This window comes from Mesoplodon bidens, assembly GCF_964165515.1.
Source record: "Mesoplodon bidens genome assembly, chromosome: 2".
Classification (NCBI taxonomy): Eukaryota; Metazoa; Chordata; class Mammalia; order Artiodactyla; family Ziphiidae; genus Mesoplodon; species Mesoplodon bidens.
Window position 1 is genome coordinate 84,545,926 of NC_138177.1, and position 17,559 is coordinate 84,563,484.

Sequence of the window (17,559 nt, forward strand, 5' to 3'; positions counted from 1 at the left end):
AGATCTCCATGAGATAATGAACGAGTAAAGCAAGAATCCAAAAAGTATATATTATCTAATTTTTGTAAACTAACCATGATCAGAGAACCCTGTATGTATGCACGCATATGTAAAAATATAACTAAATACATTATATCTATATCTATCTGTCATGAAGAAAAATAGGGTTTTTGCCAAGGGTTACTACCTAGGAGAGGGGGATTTGGTGGAGGGGGACCCTGATATACGTAGACAGGGGAAGAGAGAGGGTGAAAAAGAAAGCAAAAGGAAAAAAGCAGGGCACTAAGAATTTGTATCATTATATTTATGCATTGATGTAAGTTATGTATATGAATATAGAAACTAAGTCATTTTTAATCTTTTCCTTATAATTTTGATTGCTTTTATAGGCCTCAAAACACTGATCTGTTGAAATTAAATGAACTTTTCACTTGCCCCCAGCTCTAAACTCTATGATTTCATAACTTAAATAAGTCTTATCTGTCTCTATTTGTCATTTCCTATTTCTAACCCACAGTTGACCTGCTACTGATTAAAGTTCTTGATGTACTACTACAGCCTGTGGACTATTAATTATACTGAGTTATACTGAATTCAGGTTGCCTGAATTATGAATAATTTATTTCTAACCTTTATATCAACCGAAGCAACTTGCTCTTTGACGTCATTAATTTACATTTACATGAAGTAGGAGACATTTTATTACTGCTAAAGTGATAAAGTTATGATATTTTTCTTAGGACAGGTATTAGGTCTAATCTAAAAGTCTATAACTTAAACTATCAGTCTAAGAAATTTTCCCATCTCTCACCTGGACTATTTTAATATCTTCAATAACCTCACCTGTTCTGATTTACATCTAATGATCTTTCTGAAACAAAAGTCTTTTTCAAGTGAGAGGATGGATGATAAAGTTGGGAAACCATATACTTTATATCCTTTTGTAAAGTTTTAATTTTAAAATACCATATTTTAAGTAATAAAGTCTTATTTTCCTTGCTTAACTCTATTCCATTTTCCATACCAAAAAAGTACAAGCTTTGCAACATAATATACAACATTCTATATGAAGAGACCATGGTCTGGTTCTACTAATTACTCTTCATTTCAACCTTTATTTTGCTATTTCTTCTGCTTTGATTTCCTCTTATCCTTCTTAAACACCTGTAGAATTCCTATTTATGTTCAAAATCCATCTTTTCCAGAAGGCCTTCTCTGAAGTCAAGACATGAAATTATCATTTATGTCTCTGTATATTTCATACTTGTATACTGTTGAATTCTTATAAGTGACTCATTTGTTTACACATTTATATTTGCTACTAGACTGCAAATCACTGAGAGTGTCATTTATCATACTGATACCCCCAAATCCAACTATTTATTCTATACTTTCAGGTATTGCCACTCAGAATGATGATACAGAATATTCCTTTCTTGAATCACTTTGTTCTCTAGGCTTCCATACTTTACACTTCACTTGTCTCCCTTATGAGTCTTTACAACAACCTCTCTATTGCTTGACAATGTTTCAGTATCCCAAGGCTCAGTACTAACTCCTTTCCCTTCTGTAACTACACACTCACTACTTGTAAAGAGAGTGCATTCAATCCTGTGCTTTAAATGGCATGTTTATGCCAATGATTAATAAATACTGATCCTTCTGGAAAACTCCAGATTCATTTGTCCAATGACCTTCTCAACATCTCCACTTAGATATCTAAGCTATCTCAAATATTACATAACCCCAAACAGAACTTGAAAACCCAACCTTACACATTTTCTTTCTTTCACCTCATCCTTACCTCCAGCCAATCTGTCAGTACTGTCAGCACATCTTTTTGGTTCCACTATCAAAATATATCCAAAATATAACCCCTGAGCCCCACACCTTGCTCAGTCTAGTGTGGCTAACATATGCTCTTTTTACAGCCCAAATTTGGCTGAGGCTTCCTCAGCCCATGCTTCTGCTGAAGCTTATGGCCTGTAGACACACTGAAGTACTCATTTTTGCTTCAGACAAAGCTTACAAATCATTCAGTTAAGATCCAGAACCTGCAACCTATTTCTAAAAAACAGTAATTCATGTAAAAGCAAAGCTACCATAGGCTATAATGACTCACCAAGTGAAAATTCCTATGGGGCTATGGTCCAGAGCAGGACCACCAAAGCCACATCAGAGTTTCAATATTAGTATGTTATTTAGCTCCCCCAAATTCCACTCTATTTTTTTAAAGCTTTTTTAAAAAATTAATTTATTTTATTTATTTTAGGCTTTGTTGTTTCTTTGTTGCTGTGCGCAGGCTTTCTCTATTTGCGGCGAGCGGGGGCTACTCTTTGCGGTGCACAGGCTTCTCGTTGTGGTGTCTTCTCTTGTTGCAGAGCATGGGCTCTAGGCGCGCAGGCTTCAGGAGTTATGGCTCACGGGCTCTAGAGCGCAGGCTCAGGAGTTGTGGCGCACGGGCTTAGTTGCTCCGCGGCATGTGGGATCTTCCTGGACCAGGGCTCGAACCCATGTCCCCTGCATTGGCAGGTGGATTCTTAACCACTGCACCACCAGGGAAGCCCCAAATTCTACTCTATTTTTTTCTCAAAGTATCCAGCCTATTTATCAAATTACTGGGATTTGATAACGCTCTACTGAATTTATCCCCTCATTAGAGGACCTTTCATCTGCAGGGCAAAGCCTGCTCTGTAAAACATACAGCATGGAGCAGATCACATGCCTCCTGCAAGAAGCTTCATGATGAAAAGAGTAGAGGAGGCTGGGTCCCCTATGCCCAATTTTCCTAAACTCATGGATCATACTGTCACTCCTTCAAAGAGTGACTAAAGGGCAGGAAGTATTTCCTAACAACCTAAAAATGGGTTATGACAAAAAGCTTCTTCTTATAATAATATCTAAACTGCACTCAGTTTAAATTAATATGCTTTAAAAAGCTATTAATCATTATGTAATTAGCCTATAAAATTTTCATAATATTAAATTATAAATTTTCCAATTGTTCATTAATGCTAGTTAAAATTATTTTTATGAGATTTTTTGTTTTGTTTTGTTTTGTTTTTTGATGAGGTTACCACAAGTGAGTGCACTGATCCCTAAATTTAGAATGATAAATTATTTTTCTTACTCTGGTGTTTTTCAGGAGTTGCCTAACAGTGAAAACAATAGCATTAGTCTTAAGTTTTATTCTGGATTTGGTTGTCAAAACTGACTCTCTAAATCTCAAAACAGAAGACACAAATATAGGCTACTATAACAATACGCTTTTAGGAAATTTTATGCTTTTCTAATTTCCAAAATTTGATCTTATTTTTATTTTTTTAAATTAATTTTTATTGGAGTATAGTTGCTTTACAATGTATTAGTTTCTGATCTTATTTTTAAATCATGTATTAAACATTTTGATTCTGAAGTTTTACTTACTATAAGAATCATCAGTATGGTATATGTAAGTTTTTCTTAAATATATATTAAATTTTTATTTAATCAATTCAACAAATACTGAGTACCTACAATGGGCCAGGCATTGTTCTAAGTACTCAGGATGCATCAATAAACAAAGCAGACAAAAATCCCTGTCTTTGTGAAGTTTACATTCTAGTGAGTGAAGACAATGAATAATAAACATACTAAGTGAAGTATATAGTGTGTTAAAAGATTATATGTGCCATGGGGAGAAAAAAGAGCAGTGTAAGGGGAATCAGAAGCACTGGAGAAAGGGGGAAGTTTCCAAGAAAGAAGCATGCCCAGCATGCTCAACAACAGCAAGAAGCAATCTTTCAAAACTTAAGAGCCTAACTCATCTTTTTAAATTAAAAGGAAGAACAATATTTGAAAATTTAAAGAGTGCAAATTAATTGTGACAGACTGGCTAGTTGTTCACCTGACCCCCTTCCCTGATCTCCTGAGACATAACTAGAAATGGATCACAGTCTGTCTTGAAATTAGGTGTGGCCATATGATTTGGTTCCAGAAAGTAGAATGTGGGTGGAAGTGATGTATATCTATTTCAGACCTGGGTCATTAAAAACTTCCCACATGGATTCTCCATGGTATTGCCCCTTTTGCAACAACCTTGGAAGCAAGTTGTTGAAGATGGCAGAGCTAGAAGTTGGAAGGAGCCAGGGTTCCTAAATCACCACCTGGAGAAATACTGCTTACTAAATAGTAGCATTTAAGTGAGAAGTTGATGATTAGCCAGAGAAGCTAGTGTTAACTAATATACAAGTCTTGTTTTATTTTAAAATATTGAAAATATATAGTAGTTTCAAATGTGAAATATCATGTCATCAAGACTAATAATCCTCCAAAGAAAATATTTGCTCAGGAGACAAATTATAAAGTTCCAATTAAAGTTTCTAGATCAAAAGCTAGAAATCCTAAGACTATATCCAGTTTTCAGAGTACAGTTATAGGCACACAAATTGAAGGAGGAACATAATTTCCATAATGTTATATAGCATTTCCATTTTTTCTTGGCTAGCCTTTCCTACAAACACATTTCCCCACCATAAGGAAATTAAAATTCTACTATACCAAAATTGTTATAGACAACTCTAAGACTATTTTTATCTATTTGCCAGTTGTTTTTATAAAGTTCATTCACTCTCTTACTTTATTAGATGAGTCTTTCATACCTACTCTTCTATTCACAACTTGCAACACATTCCCCTCCACCTTCATTCTCAGTGGATGATCTTAACTCTCACTTAAGAAAATTGAAGCTATGAAACCAAAAGTTCTACAAACTCCCATCCACCATCATCTTGTGATATATATGTTTCCTTTCCCTTGTTACTATGGTAGAATTGTCTATTCTCCTAGCTAAGGCCCAGCACTTTAATCTTCCATCAGATTCCATTCCTCTTGCCTATTTATTATAGGACATTCTACTTTAAAAAAAAATCTTCTTTCTCTTCGGCATAATCATTTCCCATCATCCTGAATCTTTCCTTAATTATTTAAACTTGCTATTAATTCTTACATCTTTTAAAAAAGAATCTTCTCTTGACCCACTTCCATTTCAAGTAGCTATCTCATTTATCTTCTTCCCTTTTAAGGTATAACTTCTTAGTTTTCTTACTCTTAATGAAGATAGCTGTCTCCACTTTTTTCCTTCCATTCTTTCCTTAACCACCCCCTCCAATCGAACTCCACTTCACTGAAACTGCCATCGTTAAGATCACCAAAGACCTCCCCATTAATAACACATTAATCAATTTTATCTCTGAGCAGTATTTAACACAATTTATCACTCCCTTCTTCTTTGAAATACCTTCTTGCTAGACTTCATTATTACCCTTGCTAAACCTTTTATGGTTCCTTCTCATCTCTGATCTCTTCTCTTTTCTAGCTACAGTCACTCTCATAATTGTACATGTTCTCATCCACTCTGATAGCTTTAAATATGCTGTTGACTCCCAAATTTATATCACTATCCTGGATCTGTCTCTAAGCCTACTTACCATCTCTGTTTGGATGTCTAATATACATTTTAGACCTAATATGTCCAAAATTACATTGCTCAGGCCAAAAATGTTGACATTACCCTTGGCCTTTTCTTTTTTTTTTTAATCACATCCCACATCTAATCTTAAAAACAGATCCAGAAGTTGACCTTTTTACTCCTCTACTGCTTTCAGCTTTGTTCAAGCCACTACCATCTCTCATATGTATTATTAAAATAACCTGTTTTCCTCTGTTTTAACCTTTTGTCCTCTTTTCAAAATCTGTCCTCAATATAGCAGTCAGAAAGATCCTTATTTTAAAACATGAGTCAGATCACAGTTTTCTTTGCTCAGAAATATCTGCTAATTTCACATCTCATTCAGAGTAAAAGCCAAAGTTCTTACAATAGCCTATAAGCATTACATAATCTGCCCACCCAAACTCCCTATCCTGTTAAATACCAGGGCTTTTCTCCTTATACTCTTCTTTTGCTCCTTATCCTCTACCCACACTGGCCTCCTTGCTGTTTCCCAGATACACTAAGCACACCTCCACCTCTGGGCCTTTATACTTTTTGTTCCTTTTATCAGGAATGTTCTCCTCAAGATAGCCATAGGCTTACTAGTTATTCATCAGATCTTCAAATGTCATTGTGCTGAGGGCCACTCTACATAAAATTTCAACCCTCTTCAATACTCCCTAATACTCTTACCTGTTTTATTTCTCCTTAGCAATTATCATTAACTAATATACTATGTGTTTTGCTTATATAGTTTATTTTTTGTCTATTTTCCCCATTAAAATGTAAGCTCTATAAGAAGAGAGGGCTTATTTTTGTTTCATTCATTCTTATATCCCCAGTACCTAGAACTGTGCTTAATTCTTAGCAGATATTCAATAAATATTTGCCAAATGAATGTTGAATAAATGAAGTATTTTAGGTAGTCATACTGGTGGAGCCTTTTTTCCCACAACTTAAAGCCATTTGTCAATTTTATAAATAGATAAATCAAAGCTGCTTCAGAACCGTGAAACTTAAATGCCCTCAAGATTTTAAAAATAAATAATATTAGCAAAATTATAATAATTAGCTGTTCAGATGACCTCACAGAATCAATGAGAAGTATTTGCATCTAAAATATTTTAATAGTAAAGAATAAATAGTAAATCTCAGTAATGTGTTCCTAGTGTTCAACGGACAACTTTACAGGTGTGAAAACTTAGACAAAACAGCTTTCATGAATACAAGAAAAGGTAAAACCAAAATATAATCATCTAATTATCTGAATAGAATTACAAGTTTTTAAGTAACATGTGGTTATCTTCCATTTAGGCCAAAATATTAAAATATAAAGAAACAAATTATTTATGAAAATATCAAAAAAAGTCTCAATTTCAGAAAATGTTTGGCTCTGTAGAAAATAAGAATAAAAAAATTAACTATAAATTTGCTGTTATTTAGGCTCCTTAATCACACTGATTTTCTGAAATTAAACAAATAGCTTTTCTGCTTCCTTTAGTTTTTGTTTCCTATCCATTTTAGCAATTACAGCCCAACGGTCCTCCTGCATTTTCCTCATAGCTCCAAGCTTCCGTGTACATCCAGGGGTTGTTAGAGATGAAGGAGTCTGAATAGAAAATAAATAAAATCATAATATGTTTAATTTAAAAAAAGAAAAAAAAAGAATTAAATCCAGCTTTTGAAATTTGCTTTCTGAAATAAAATTTTAAAACTACCTTTTTTGGTGTTCTGACACAAAATTGAGAAATTGGTGGATTATTCTTCATGTGTAGTTTTGTCAATGTCTCTTCCTCTGAAATCATGCTCTTAAAGAGAAATATAAAAATATAATTTGGAGGCTGCCACCATTAATATTATATTATTAAATTTTTGTCTACATCCCACATATGAGAAAGAGATGGAGGAGTACAAGGAGGGAGAATAAAAGAGGAGAGAGGAGAAAGGAAAAGAAGAGGAAAAAAATTAAAAAGACTGAAGAAAGAAGAAAATGACAATCTGTCAAACAAGGACCTAGATTTTGATTCTATTAACTATATACCTAAAAGGTTATGTGGAATACAAGATGTGTATGAATAGTGTTTTTCTACTGATTTCTATTTCAGTTTCAGAGTCTTCATACTATCACTTTCCCCACTCCTTCTCCCCAACCTACTTATTTAAATACACTTAGGCCTTATAATAAGCATTCATAATCCTATAAAAATTATAAATGTCGTCAATTATCAATTTATGAATATTTTCCCAAATAATAATAGCTAACATTTATTCAGTATTTTCTTTATGTCAGGCACTACTTTAAGCACTTTGCATGTTTTAATTAGTTTTAATCCTCACAATATTTTTATGACACACAAATACTATTATTATCCCCACTTTAAAGGTGAAGAACTGAGACACACAAATATTAAGTAACTTGCCCAAGACTATACAGCTAGTAAGAGGTGGAGCCAGGATTCAAATCCAGGTAGGCTGGCTCCAGAATCCAGTTCCTTAATGAATATGCTACATAAATTTAGTCAGGTAAGCAATCAGTTCACATTATCTTTTCCTGCTCATTAAAGTCACACTTAACACAAATTTCAGAAGCTTCATGGATGAAAGTATTCAGCCATTTTCATGAATTCTAAGATTTCAGCAGAATTCACTTAGTCACAAAGAGCTGACTTTTCAGATACACTCAAATCAGTATGCACCAACTGACCAACTTAGAAAAGAGAAATTATTTTAAAAATCATATTGTAAACTATCATTAAAATTTTGCTTACTGCATGGTAACTGAATGTTCATTAATGGCTGCCTATATAAAAAGAATAAATTAACCTAATTTAAAACAACAAAAACTTGTCTGTCCTTATAACTCTGTAGCATTCATCTTTTATGTGCTTATTGGGCACTTGTATATCTCCTTTGGAGAAATGTCTGGTCAAGTCCTTTGCCCATTTTTCAACTGGCTTGTTTTGTGTCATTGAGTTACAGGAGTTCCTTATGTATTCTGGATATTAATCTCTTGTCAGATATATGATTTGCAAATATTTTCTCCCAATCTTTAACCTTTTCACTTTCTTAATAGAGTCCTTTGATGCATTTAAGTTCTTAATTTTGATGAGGTCCAATTTACCTATTTTTTTTCTCTTTTGTGCCTGTGCTTTGGTGTCATCATATCCATGAAGTCCTTGCCATTCAATGTCATGAAGATTTTCCCAATGTTCTTCTAAGAGTTTCATAGTTTTATTCCTTACGATTAGGTGTTTGATTCATTCTGAGTCAATTTTTGTATATGATGTAAGGTAAGAGTCCAACTTCATTCTCTTGCATGTGGACACCCAGTTTTCCTAGTACCATTTGCTGAAAAAACCGTCCTTTCCCCATTGAATGATCTTGGCACTCTTGTCAAAACTTAATTGATTATATATGTGAAGATTTATTTCTGGGCTCTGTTTTTTATTTTTATTTTTTTTTTCTTTTTGCGGTATGCGGGCCTCTCACTGCTGCGGCCTCTCCCGTTGCGGAGCACAGGCTCCGGACGCGCAGGCCCAGCGGCCATGGCTCACGGGCCCAGCCGCTCCGCGGCATATGGGATCCTCCCAGACCGGGGCACGAACCCGTATCCCCTGCATCCGCAGGCGGACTCTCAACCACTGCGCCACCAGGGAGGCCCTGGGCTCTGTTTTTTATTACATTGGTGTATATATTTGTCTTTATGCTGGTACTATACTATTTCAATTACTAGCTTTGTAATAAGTTTCAAAGTCAGGAACTGTGAGTCCTCCAATGTTGTCTTTCTTTTTCAAGATTGCTTTAGCTATCTGGGGCCCCTTGCAAATCTGTATAAATGTATTGAATTTTCCATTTCTGCCAAAAAAGCTGTTGGAAATTTGATAGGGAACATGTTAAATATGTACACTGCTTTTGGTAGTATTGACATCTTAACAATGTTAAGTCTTCCTATCCATGAACACAGAATTTTTTTTCTTTATTTTTAAGTCTTTCAGCAATGTTTTGTAATTTTCAGTGTATGAGTATTTTACTTTCTTGGCTAGATTTGTTCTTAAGTATTTAATTCTTTTTAATGGTATAGTAAATAAAATTGTTTTCTTAATTTCCTTTCTGGATTATTCATTGTTGATGTATAGAAACATAACTGCTTTTCATATGTTGATCTTATACCCTTCAACATTGCTGAATTTATCTATTAGGTCTAGAAGATTTCTTGTTTAGGCTTTGTGATTTTCCATGTATAGATATGATCATGTCACCTGCAAATCAGAGGCAGTTTTACCTCTTTTTTCATTTGCATGCCTTTTATTTTTGTTTTTTGTATTTGTCTAATAGTTAAAAGCCATGGCTAGAACTTCCAGTACAATGCTGATTAACATTGGTGAAAGTAGGCATCCTTGCCTTATTCTTAATCTTAGGGGGAAAGCTTTCAGTCTTTCACCATTGAGTATGATGTTAGCTTTGGTTTTCATTCATACCCTTTATCATGTTGAGGAATTTTCCCTCTGTCCTAGCTTTATGAGTTTTTATCATGTCAATTGAGACGATCATTTGGAATTTTTTTCCTTTGTTCTATTAATGTGGTGTATTATATTGATTTTCTTATATTGAACCACTCTGGAATTTCTTGGATAAGTCTCTTTGGTCATGGTAAATGATCCTCTTCCTTTGCTGTTGGATTTGATTTGCTAATATTTTGTTGAGGATTTTTGCATCTACGTTCAGAAAGAATAATGGTCTACAATTTTCCTTTCTTGTGATGTCTTCATCTGGCTTTGGTAATGCTGGCCTTATTGAATGAGTTACAAAGTGTTCTCCCTTCAATTTTTTGGAAGACTTTGAGAAGGGTTGGTGTTAAGTCTTTAAATATTTGGTAGAATCCATCGATAAAGCTATCTGGTTGAGGACTTTTCTTTGTTGGGAGTTTTGGATTACTAACTCAGCTCTGATGAGGTTTTCTGTTTCTTCTTGAGCAGATTTAGGTAATTTGTGTATTTCAAGTAGTTTTTCTATTTGTATATTTCTTCTAGGTTATTTAATTTGTTGGCATATAATTATTCACAGTATTCTCTACCTCTAAAATGTTGGTAATAACATCTCCAATTATATTTCTGACTTTAGGTATTTGCTTTTCTTTGTCAGTCTAGCTAAAGGTTTGTCAATTTAACTGATCTTTTCAAAGAAACAAATTTTGGCTTCATTGATTTCCTGTTGTTTCCTTTTCTCTAATTTGTTTATCTCCACTCTAACCTTGTTATTTCCTTCCTCTGTCAGCTTTGGGTTTAGTTTGATCTTCTTTTTCTAGTTCCTTAAGGTATAAAGTTAGTTTATTGATTTCTTTCTTTTTCAATGTAGGAATTTACAGCTATTACATTTCCCTTAGAGCACTGTTTTTTCTGTCTTACATAAGTTTTGGTGTATTGTGTTTTTCATTTTCATACATCTCTAAGTCAAATTTCCCTTGTGATTTCTTCTCTGATCCATTGGTTGGTTAGAAGTGTGTTAATTTCCACAAGTTTGTGAATTTTCTAATTTTCCTTCTCTTATTGATTTCTAACTTCATCTCTTTGTATTAGCTTTACTTCATATATTTTAAGGGTTTGTTATTAGATGTGTAAATGATTAAAACTCTCATAACTTCCCACTGAATTGAATCTTTTATTAATATATAATGTCCTTATTTGTTTCTTGTACTTTTTGATTTAAAGTCTATTTTGTCAGATATTAGTATAGCCATCCCACCTCCTTTTTGGTTACTATTTGCATATCTTTTTCCATCCTTTCACATTTAACCAATTTATTTATTTTTATTTATTTATTTTTTTAAAGCTGACATGAGTCTCTTTTTGTTTACTGGAGTATATAATCTATTTACATTTAAGTAACTACTGATAAGGGGAGACTAACTTTTGCCTTTGATATTCATTTTCTATATGCTTTATAGGTGTTTTGTTTGTTTGTTTTTGGTAACTCATTTCCTCCATTACTCTCTTCTTTTGTGTTTAGGTGACTTTTTTGGTAGTAAAATGCTTTGATTCCCTTCCCATTTCCTTTTGTGTGTATTCTATAGATAATTTTTGTGGTTACCATGGGGATTACATTTAGTGACCAAACATTATAGTAACCTAATTTGAATTTATACCAACTTCACTTCAATAGCCTACACAAACTGCTCTTATACAGCTCCATTCTCCTTCTGTTACTGATGTCAAAAATTACATCTTTATATATTGTGTGCCCAACAACATAGATTAATTAAGCATTTGTCTTTTAAATTATGTAGAATAATAAAAAGTGAAGTTAGAAACCAAAATTACAATCATTTCAGCTTTTATAATTTCCAATGTATTTAACTTTATCAGAGATCTTTTATTTCTTCATCTAGCATACTTTCATTTCAACCTGAACAACTCCGTTCATCATTTCTTGAAGAGAATGTCTAGTGACAACTCCCTCAGCTTTTGTTTATCTGGGAATGTCTTAATTTCACTACATTTCTGAAGGACAGTTTTGCCAGATAGCAAATGCTTAGCTGACAATGTTTGTCTTTCAGCAGTTTGAATATGTAAATCTACTGACTTCTGGTTCCAAGGTTTCCAATGAAAAATCAGCTGATAATCTTATTGAGGGTAACATATATGATGAGTTGATTCTCTCTTGCTGCTTTCAAGATTCTCTCTGTCTTTTGAATGAACTTATGTTTACCAGGTGGGGAAGGATGGAGGGAAGGGATAGTTAGGGAGTCTCCTATTGACATGTACATACTGCTATATTTAAAAAGGATAACAAATAAGGACCTACTGTATAGCACAGGGGAACAAATATATTGTGTATTAAAAAAAAAGATTCTGTCTTTCAACAGTTTGATTATAATGTGTTTTGATGTGAGTCTATTTGAATCTATCCACTTAGAATTCATTGAGCTTCTTGGATTTGTAGATTCATTTACTTCATCAAAATCTGAAAAGTTTTCAGCCATTTCTTCAAACATTCTTTCTTCCCCTTTCTCTCTTCTCTTTCTGGGACTCTCACAATTCATATATTGATTTTTTGATGGTGTCCCATAAGTTTCTGAGGCTCTGTTCACTTTTCTTCATTCCTTTTTTTCTGTGCTTATACTCAATAGTTTATTGTCCTATCTTCAAGTTTACCAATTCTTTCTTCTGCTTACTTATATCTGCTTTTGAATCCCTCTAATACACTTTAAATTTCAATTACTGTACTGTCAATTCCAAGATTTCTTCTTGGTTCCTTTTATAATTTCTATCTCTTTATTGCTATTCTCATTTTATTCATACATTTTTCTGTTTTTGTCTATGTCTTCCTTTAGCTCTTTGAACATCTTTAAGATGGTTGTTTTTAAAGTCTTTGTCTAGTAAGTCCAATAACTGAGCTTCCTCATGGACATTTTCTGCTGATTTGTTTTGTTCCTTTGATAGGCTATACTTTCCTTTTCTTCATATGCCTTGTGATTTTATTGTTATTGCTGTTGAAAACTAGCCACTTTAATCTTATAATTTGATACATCTGCAAATCAGATTCTTCCCCTTCCCCAGGGTTTACTGTTTATTTATTTAGATTTGTTTTGCTTTTTGTTTTACTATTAAAAGTGTCTCTGTGCATTGGATAAGCCTGTGGTGAAAACTTGAGATCTTCCTGGTTTTTTTTCTGAGCCTGTGTCTTTCCCTGGGCATGGCTTTCTAAATGCCCTGTAAATGTGATTGATTTTGAATGTTCTAATGCTTGAACATCTGGCTCTCCAAAGAGGGGAAAAAAAGAGAGAGATAAAAATGCAGTTTGTTCTTCTGGAAGACAAATCTTCTGGAAGACACTTCAGCCAGTGAGGTTTGAAACAATGGCAGCCAGAATCTGTACCTGTACCTCAGTGATCAGAATCAGCAGTCAGAACACTGAACCTTGATCTTCGGAGGACAAGGTCTTATTGTTCACCCTGGTTCCAGCAAGACATGAGCATGGCCCTACCACATGGTTATGGGTTGGGTGATAGGTAGCCATTACCACTTTTAAGGCTGAAATTGACCAAAATTAACCACAACTTACTAGCCAAGTTTCCCTCTGGAAGTTACAAGCATTCAAATAGTCTTTAGAGTTCCAAAAAAAATTACTTCAGACTGTTTCTGCCATTACCATTGTTGTCTAGGTGGAGAAATGGGTTCCTGGCACTTCCTACTCTACTATCTTCTCTAAGGTCATTCTAGACAATACATTTTAAAATCTTACTTTTTATAATAATTTGAATGTTCATCAAAATTTAAATGCAACAGCTAAGAAAATTACAAAAATAACTAACTTCAAGTGATAATTATAACAAATAAAGCCCACTATGAAATGTCTTTAGACTAGTTTGAACTGTAATAAATAAAATAAAAATAAATAAAATACTGTAGTATGTTTATTGTGTTACAAAGTTGTGATGCTCCTTTTAAAAATGAAATGAAATCATGAGTCATTCCGAATCTCAGATAAGCTAAGAAACTAGCCTAAATTCACACTACTAGAAAAACAGTATGAATTCTAGCCCTGGAATATCTAATTCCATAGCTCATGCTCTTTCTAATAATTCTCATTACATTCTTTTAATATCTGGACTTCAGTTTGAACTGGCGGTTATTATGTACAATGACATACATAGGCTATGGAGCTAGACTGTTGGTGTTCAAATTTTGGCTCCATGCCTTACTAGTTATGTGACCTTAGGCAACGTAACAGTGTGACTCAGTTTCCTCATCTGTAAAATGAGAATAACAACCCTGTCTCTACTTCTAAAGCATGAGATTGTTTCAAGAAATAACTGAAGTAATCTGTGTAAAGTCTTTACAATAGTGCCTGGTTCACATTTTAATCATTAAAATGCTAATCATTATCTAAAAAACAAAGAGATACTAGAGTAGGGATTTTCTATAAGTTAACTTCAATAATTACAATTTTAAGACTTCAGCTACTCATTATTCCAGAACAAATGAAAGTAGAGGATCCCAAAGCAGTATAAAAGCTTGAAGGATCTCATAGCTATGAGTTGGAATAATGAAACAAATGACTTTAACAGGAATTTTGTAATTAAGAATCTTTGGTAAATTGCTCCATTTCGTGTAATAAGGTTTACCTCGTTTTAAATTAAATGAGTATAAGTTTAATTATTCTCAATAAATCATTATTATGCTTTAAGAAAATACTGATATGTGTTAATATACTCATAGTAGGGAGTAATTGGTGATACAAACTGCTAGGGGAACTATACTCCTTAAACATGTCACCTTTAACACATTAACCCATTAAGAATCATAGAAATGTTATAGTTTTCAACCAATACCTTGATATAGATTTCAACCAATAAGTGGTATAAAATAAAAGAACATGTATAAAATGCAAAATCAAGAGGGGTCTTGAATAACAAATTTGGCTGCAGCAAGATTAAAGACATTCACCTAGCCTTTCTTTAAAAAAAAAAAAAGGAAAAGAAATAACACTCTTCTGGAAAACAAGAGGGTTAGTCCTCTCATATGACAACTATGTTATATCAAGTATTTCAAAATGTCATGTTTTCTGAAGTTTAGGGAGATTTTTTTTTTTTTTTTTTTTTTTCTTTTTGCGGTATGTGGGCCTCTCACTGCTGTGGCCTCTCCCGTTGCGGAGCACAGGCTCCAGACGCGCAGGCCCAGCGGCCATGGCTCATGGGCCCAGCCGCTCCGCGGCATGTGGGATCCTCCCAGACCGGGGCACGAACCCGCGTCCCCTGCATCGGCAGGCGGACTCTCAACCACTGCGCCACCAGGGAGGCCCAGGGAGATTTTTTTAACCCTAATTTCTTTAAAATGCTGCATAAGTAGAGGGTTCTGTGTTATAGTAGAGTTCTACTTTTTTTCAGTATTGCAATAATAGATACTATGCATATATATTATACATATACACAAGAAATAATGTAGAAATATAATAATGTAAACAAATAATAAATGCTGATTATTTGTAATAATTTTACCAAAAGATCAGTAGTTTCTGAACTATCCGAATTAATATCAAACTCGAAGACCATTTTTCTCTTTTTACTACTTTCTTCAGTGGGTACATTCTTGTTTTCTCTTTGCTGAATTTTTAGTTTTGTTGGTGTCCTCACAGTATATGCCTATTCAAAAAGAAAAACAATACGTTATCCCATCAAATAAAACATATATTACTAATAAAGGCAAGTTGAGGTTTTAGCAATCAATAATAACTCTCCATTATTATTGGCATGTATATGAAGTAAAAATTTTGGATAAGAATTTAATTCAGAAGTTTTTGAAAAAGAGAGGGAGAAAGAGAGGGATGGGCAGAGATACAGAAAGAGAGAGTAAAGAGGCACTCCAGCTTCAGCAGTCAACAATCTTGAGACTTTAATTTTTCTAACAATGATTAAGGCCCAAGGCCTGAAAGCTTTTCTCACTCCATAAAAATACTTACTGATTTATTTGACAAAAAGTTTGCTTATGTTTTGTTGACAAAGTAATTCCATTAGTCAATGTTTAGTATTCCATATTACCCTGTAATATGTAAGTTTTATAATTTTTAAAAAGTATCTTTAAAAAGTAAGGGCACTGATATTAGCAAAAATGGCAGAATAAGGAGCTCCAAAAATATGCTCTTCCACAAAGCAACAAAAATGCTGGTAAACGTGGTCAGAATCAGCTTGTTTAGAACTATGGAAATTAACAAAAAGCTTGCAACAACCTGGAGAGTTTTTTATTATTGTTGTTAATGGCTGAACTTCTGTAAGAAGAGCAAAATTAGCTGTATCTTAACTTTTCCTCATCTCATCCCCTGCTGTCTAGCTCTACGGTACCCTTAAAAAGTAACAGCCAACATTCCTGGTCCAGGCTGGCAGCCACTGGACACATCAAAACAGAACTGGGAGCTCTTTCAAAGTTTTATTCCCGAAGAGTTGTCATTATTTGACCTGCCTAGTGGTTCTCTGGATGATTTTGTTTACAGGACTGTCGGTATTGGACCCAACTCAGAGCTCACTCAGTTAGAAAAAAAAAAAAGCTTTCTCCTTGATGTGTGTAGGGTAGGGAATAATATTTGTCAAAAACAATTAAAGACAAGTGTTTTAACTTTGCAGCTCCCTGAGGCAATGATTAACAGTTGGGTGAATGACAGACTAACCAAAAACCTTAAAAGGACAGCTAGGAAATAAGATGTCCATAGGGGCTTTGAAAAACCCTGATATATTCCTGGAAATACAGAAAGCCATGCTCACACAGGGCTGTAAGCACAGGAAAGACATGAGAAGGCCCTAAGCTCTTACCTGTGGCTCATCTTGAGGGTCTGCAAAAGCAGAAACTGAAGGTGAAGGCAGAGTTTTCTACTGCCTGGCTGAGTGTTGAAAGCATGCCTTAACACTAACTTATAGTCCTTTGGCAAAGATTGTGAGATTTATTGATCCGGGTATTTAAGGAAATCGCTATTAAAACATTAGCTGAACATTAAGCTAACTAGTAGAGACTTTAGTGGCACTCAAAGAATACAAACTTTACAGAATTAATTTAGAAAAATCACTAAACAAACAATAAAAACTATGACAAGCAGAAACAACAAACCTTGAGGAGAAAGGGAGAATCTGATTTCCAGATTTGTTACTTACATTATTTTTAATGTTCAGATTTCAAGAGAAAATTATAAGCTGTGCAAATAAGAAATAATGGCCCATACACGTGTGAGGAAGCAATCAACAGAAACTATCCCTAAGGAAACCTAGTTATTGGACTTCCTAGACAAAGACTTTAAACCCACTATTTTAAACATGTTCAAAGTGAACATATTATAGTAATCTTATAGTCATATTATAGTCATATTATAGTAAAAGAAAAACCATGTCCAAAGAACTAAAGGAAAGTATAAAGACAACGTCAAACCAAATGGAACATCAATAGATGGATAGAAATTATTTTTAAAAGAACCAAATAGAAATTCTGGAGTTGAAAAGTACAATAACTGAAATGAAAAATCACTAAAGAGGCTCAACCTCAGATTTGAGCAGGTAGAGGAAAGAATCCATGAACCTGAAGATAGTTCAACTGATATTATCCAATCTG

At 33.9% G+C, this 17,559-nt stretch overlaps 1 protein-coding gene across 3 annotated transcripts in view; it reads right to left on the reverse strand.

Moving 5' to 3' along the window:
• Positions 1–6,941: 6,941 nt before the first annotated feature.
• SYCP1 (synaptonemal complex protein 1) overlaps positions 6,942–17,559 on the reverse strand; it is a gene marked incomplete at both ends in the record, with an annotated part of 166,705 nt that continues 156,087 nt past the window's right edge. For all 3 annotated transcript variants that reach the window (XM_081225557.1, XM_081225556.1, XM_081225555.1), the window contains 3 exons: positions 6,942–7,079; positions 7,189–7,278; positions 15,468–15,611. In XM_081225557.1, coding sequence (XP_081081683.1) covers positions 6,942–7,079; positions 7,189–7,278; positions 15,468–15,611 — 372 coding nt within the window. The remainder of the gene's footprint in view (positions 7,080–7,188; positions 7,279–15,467; positions 15,612–17,559) is intronic.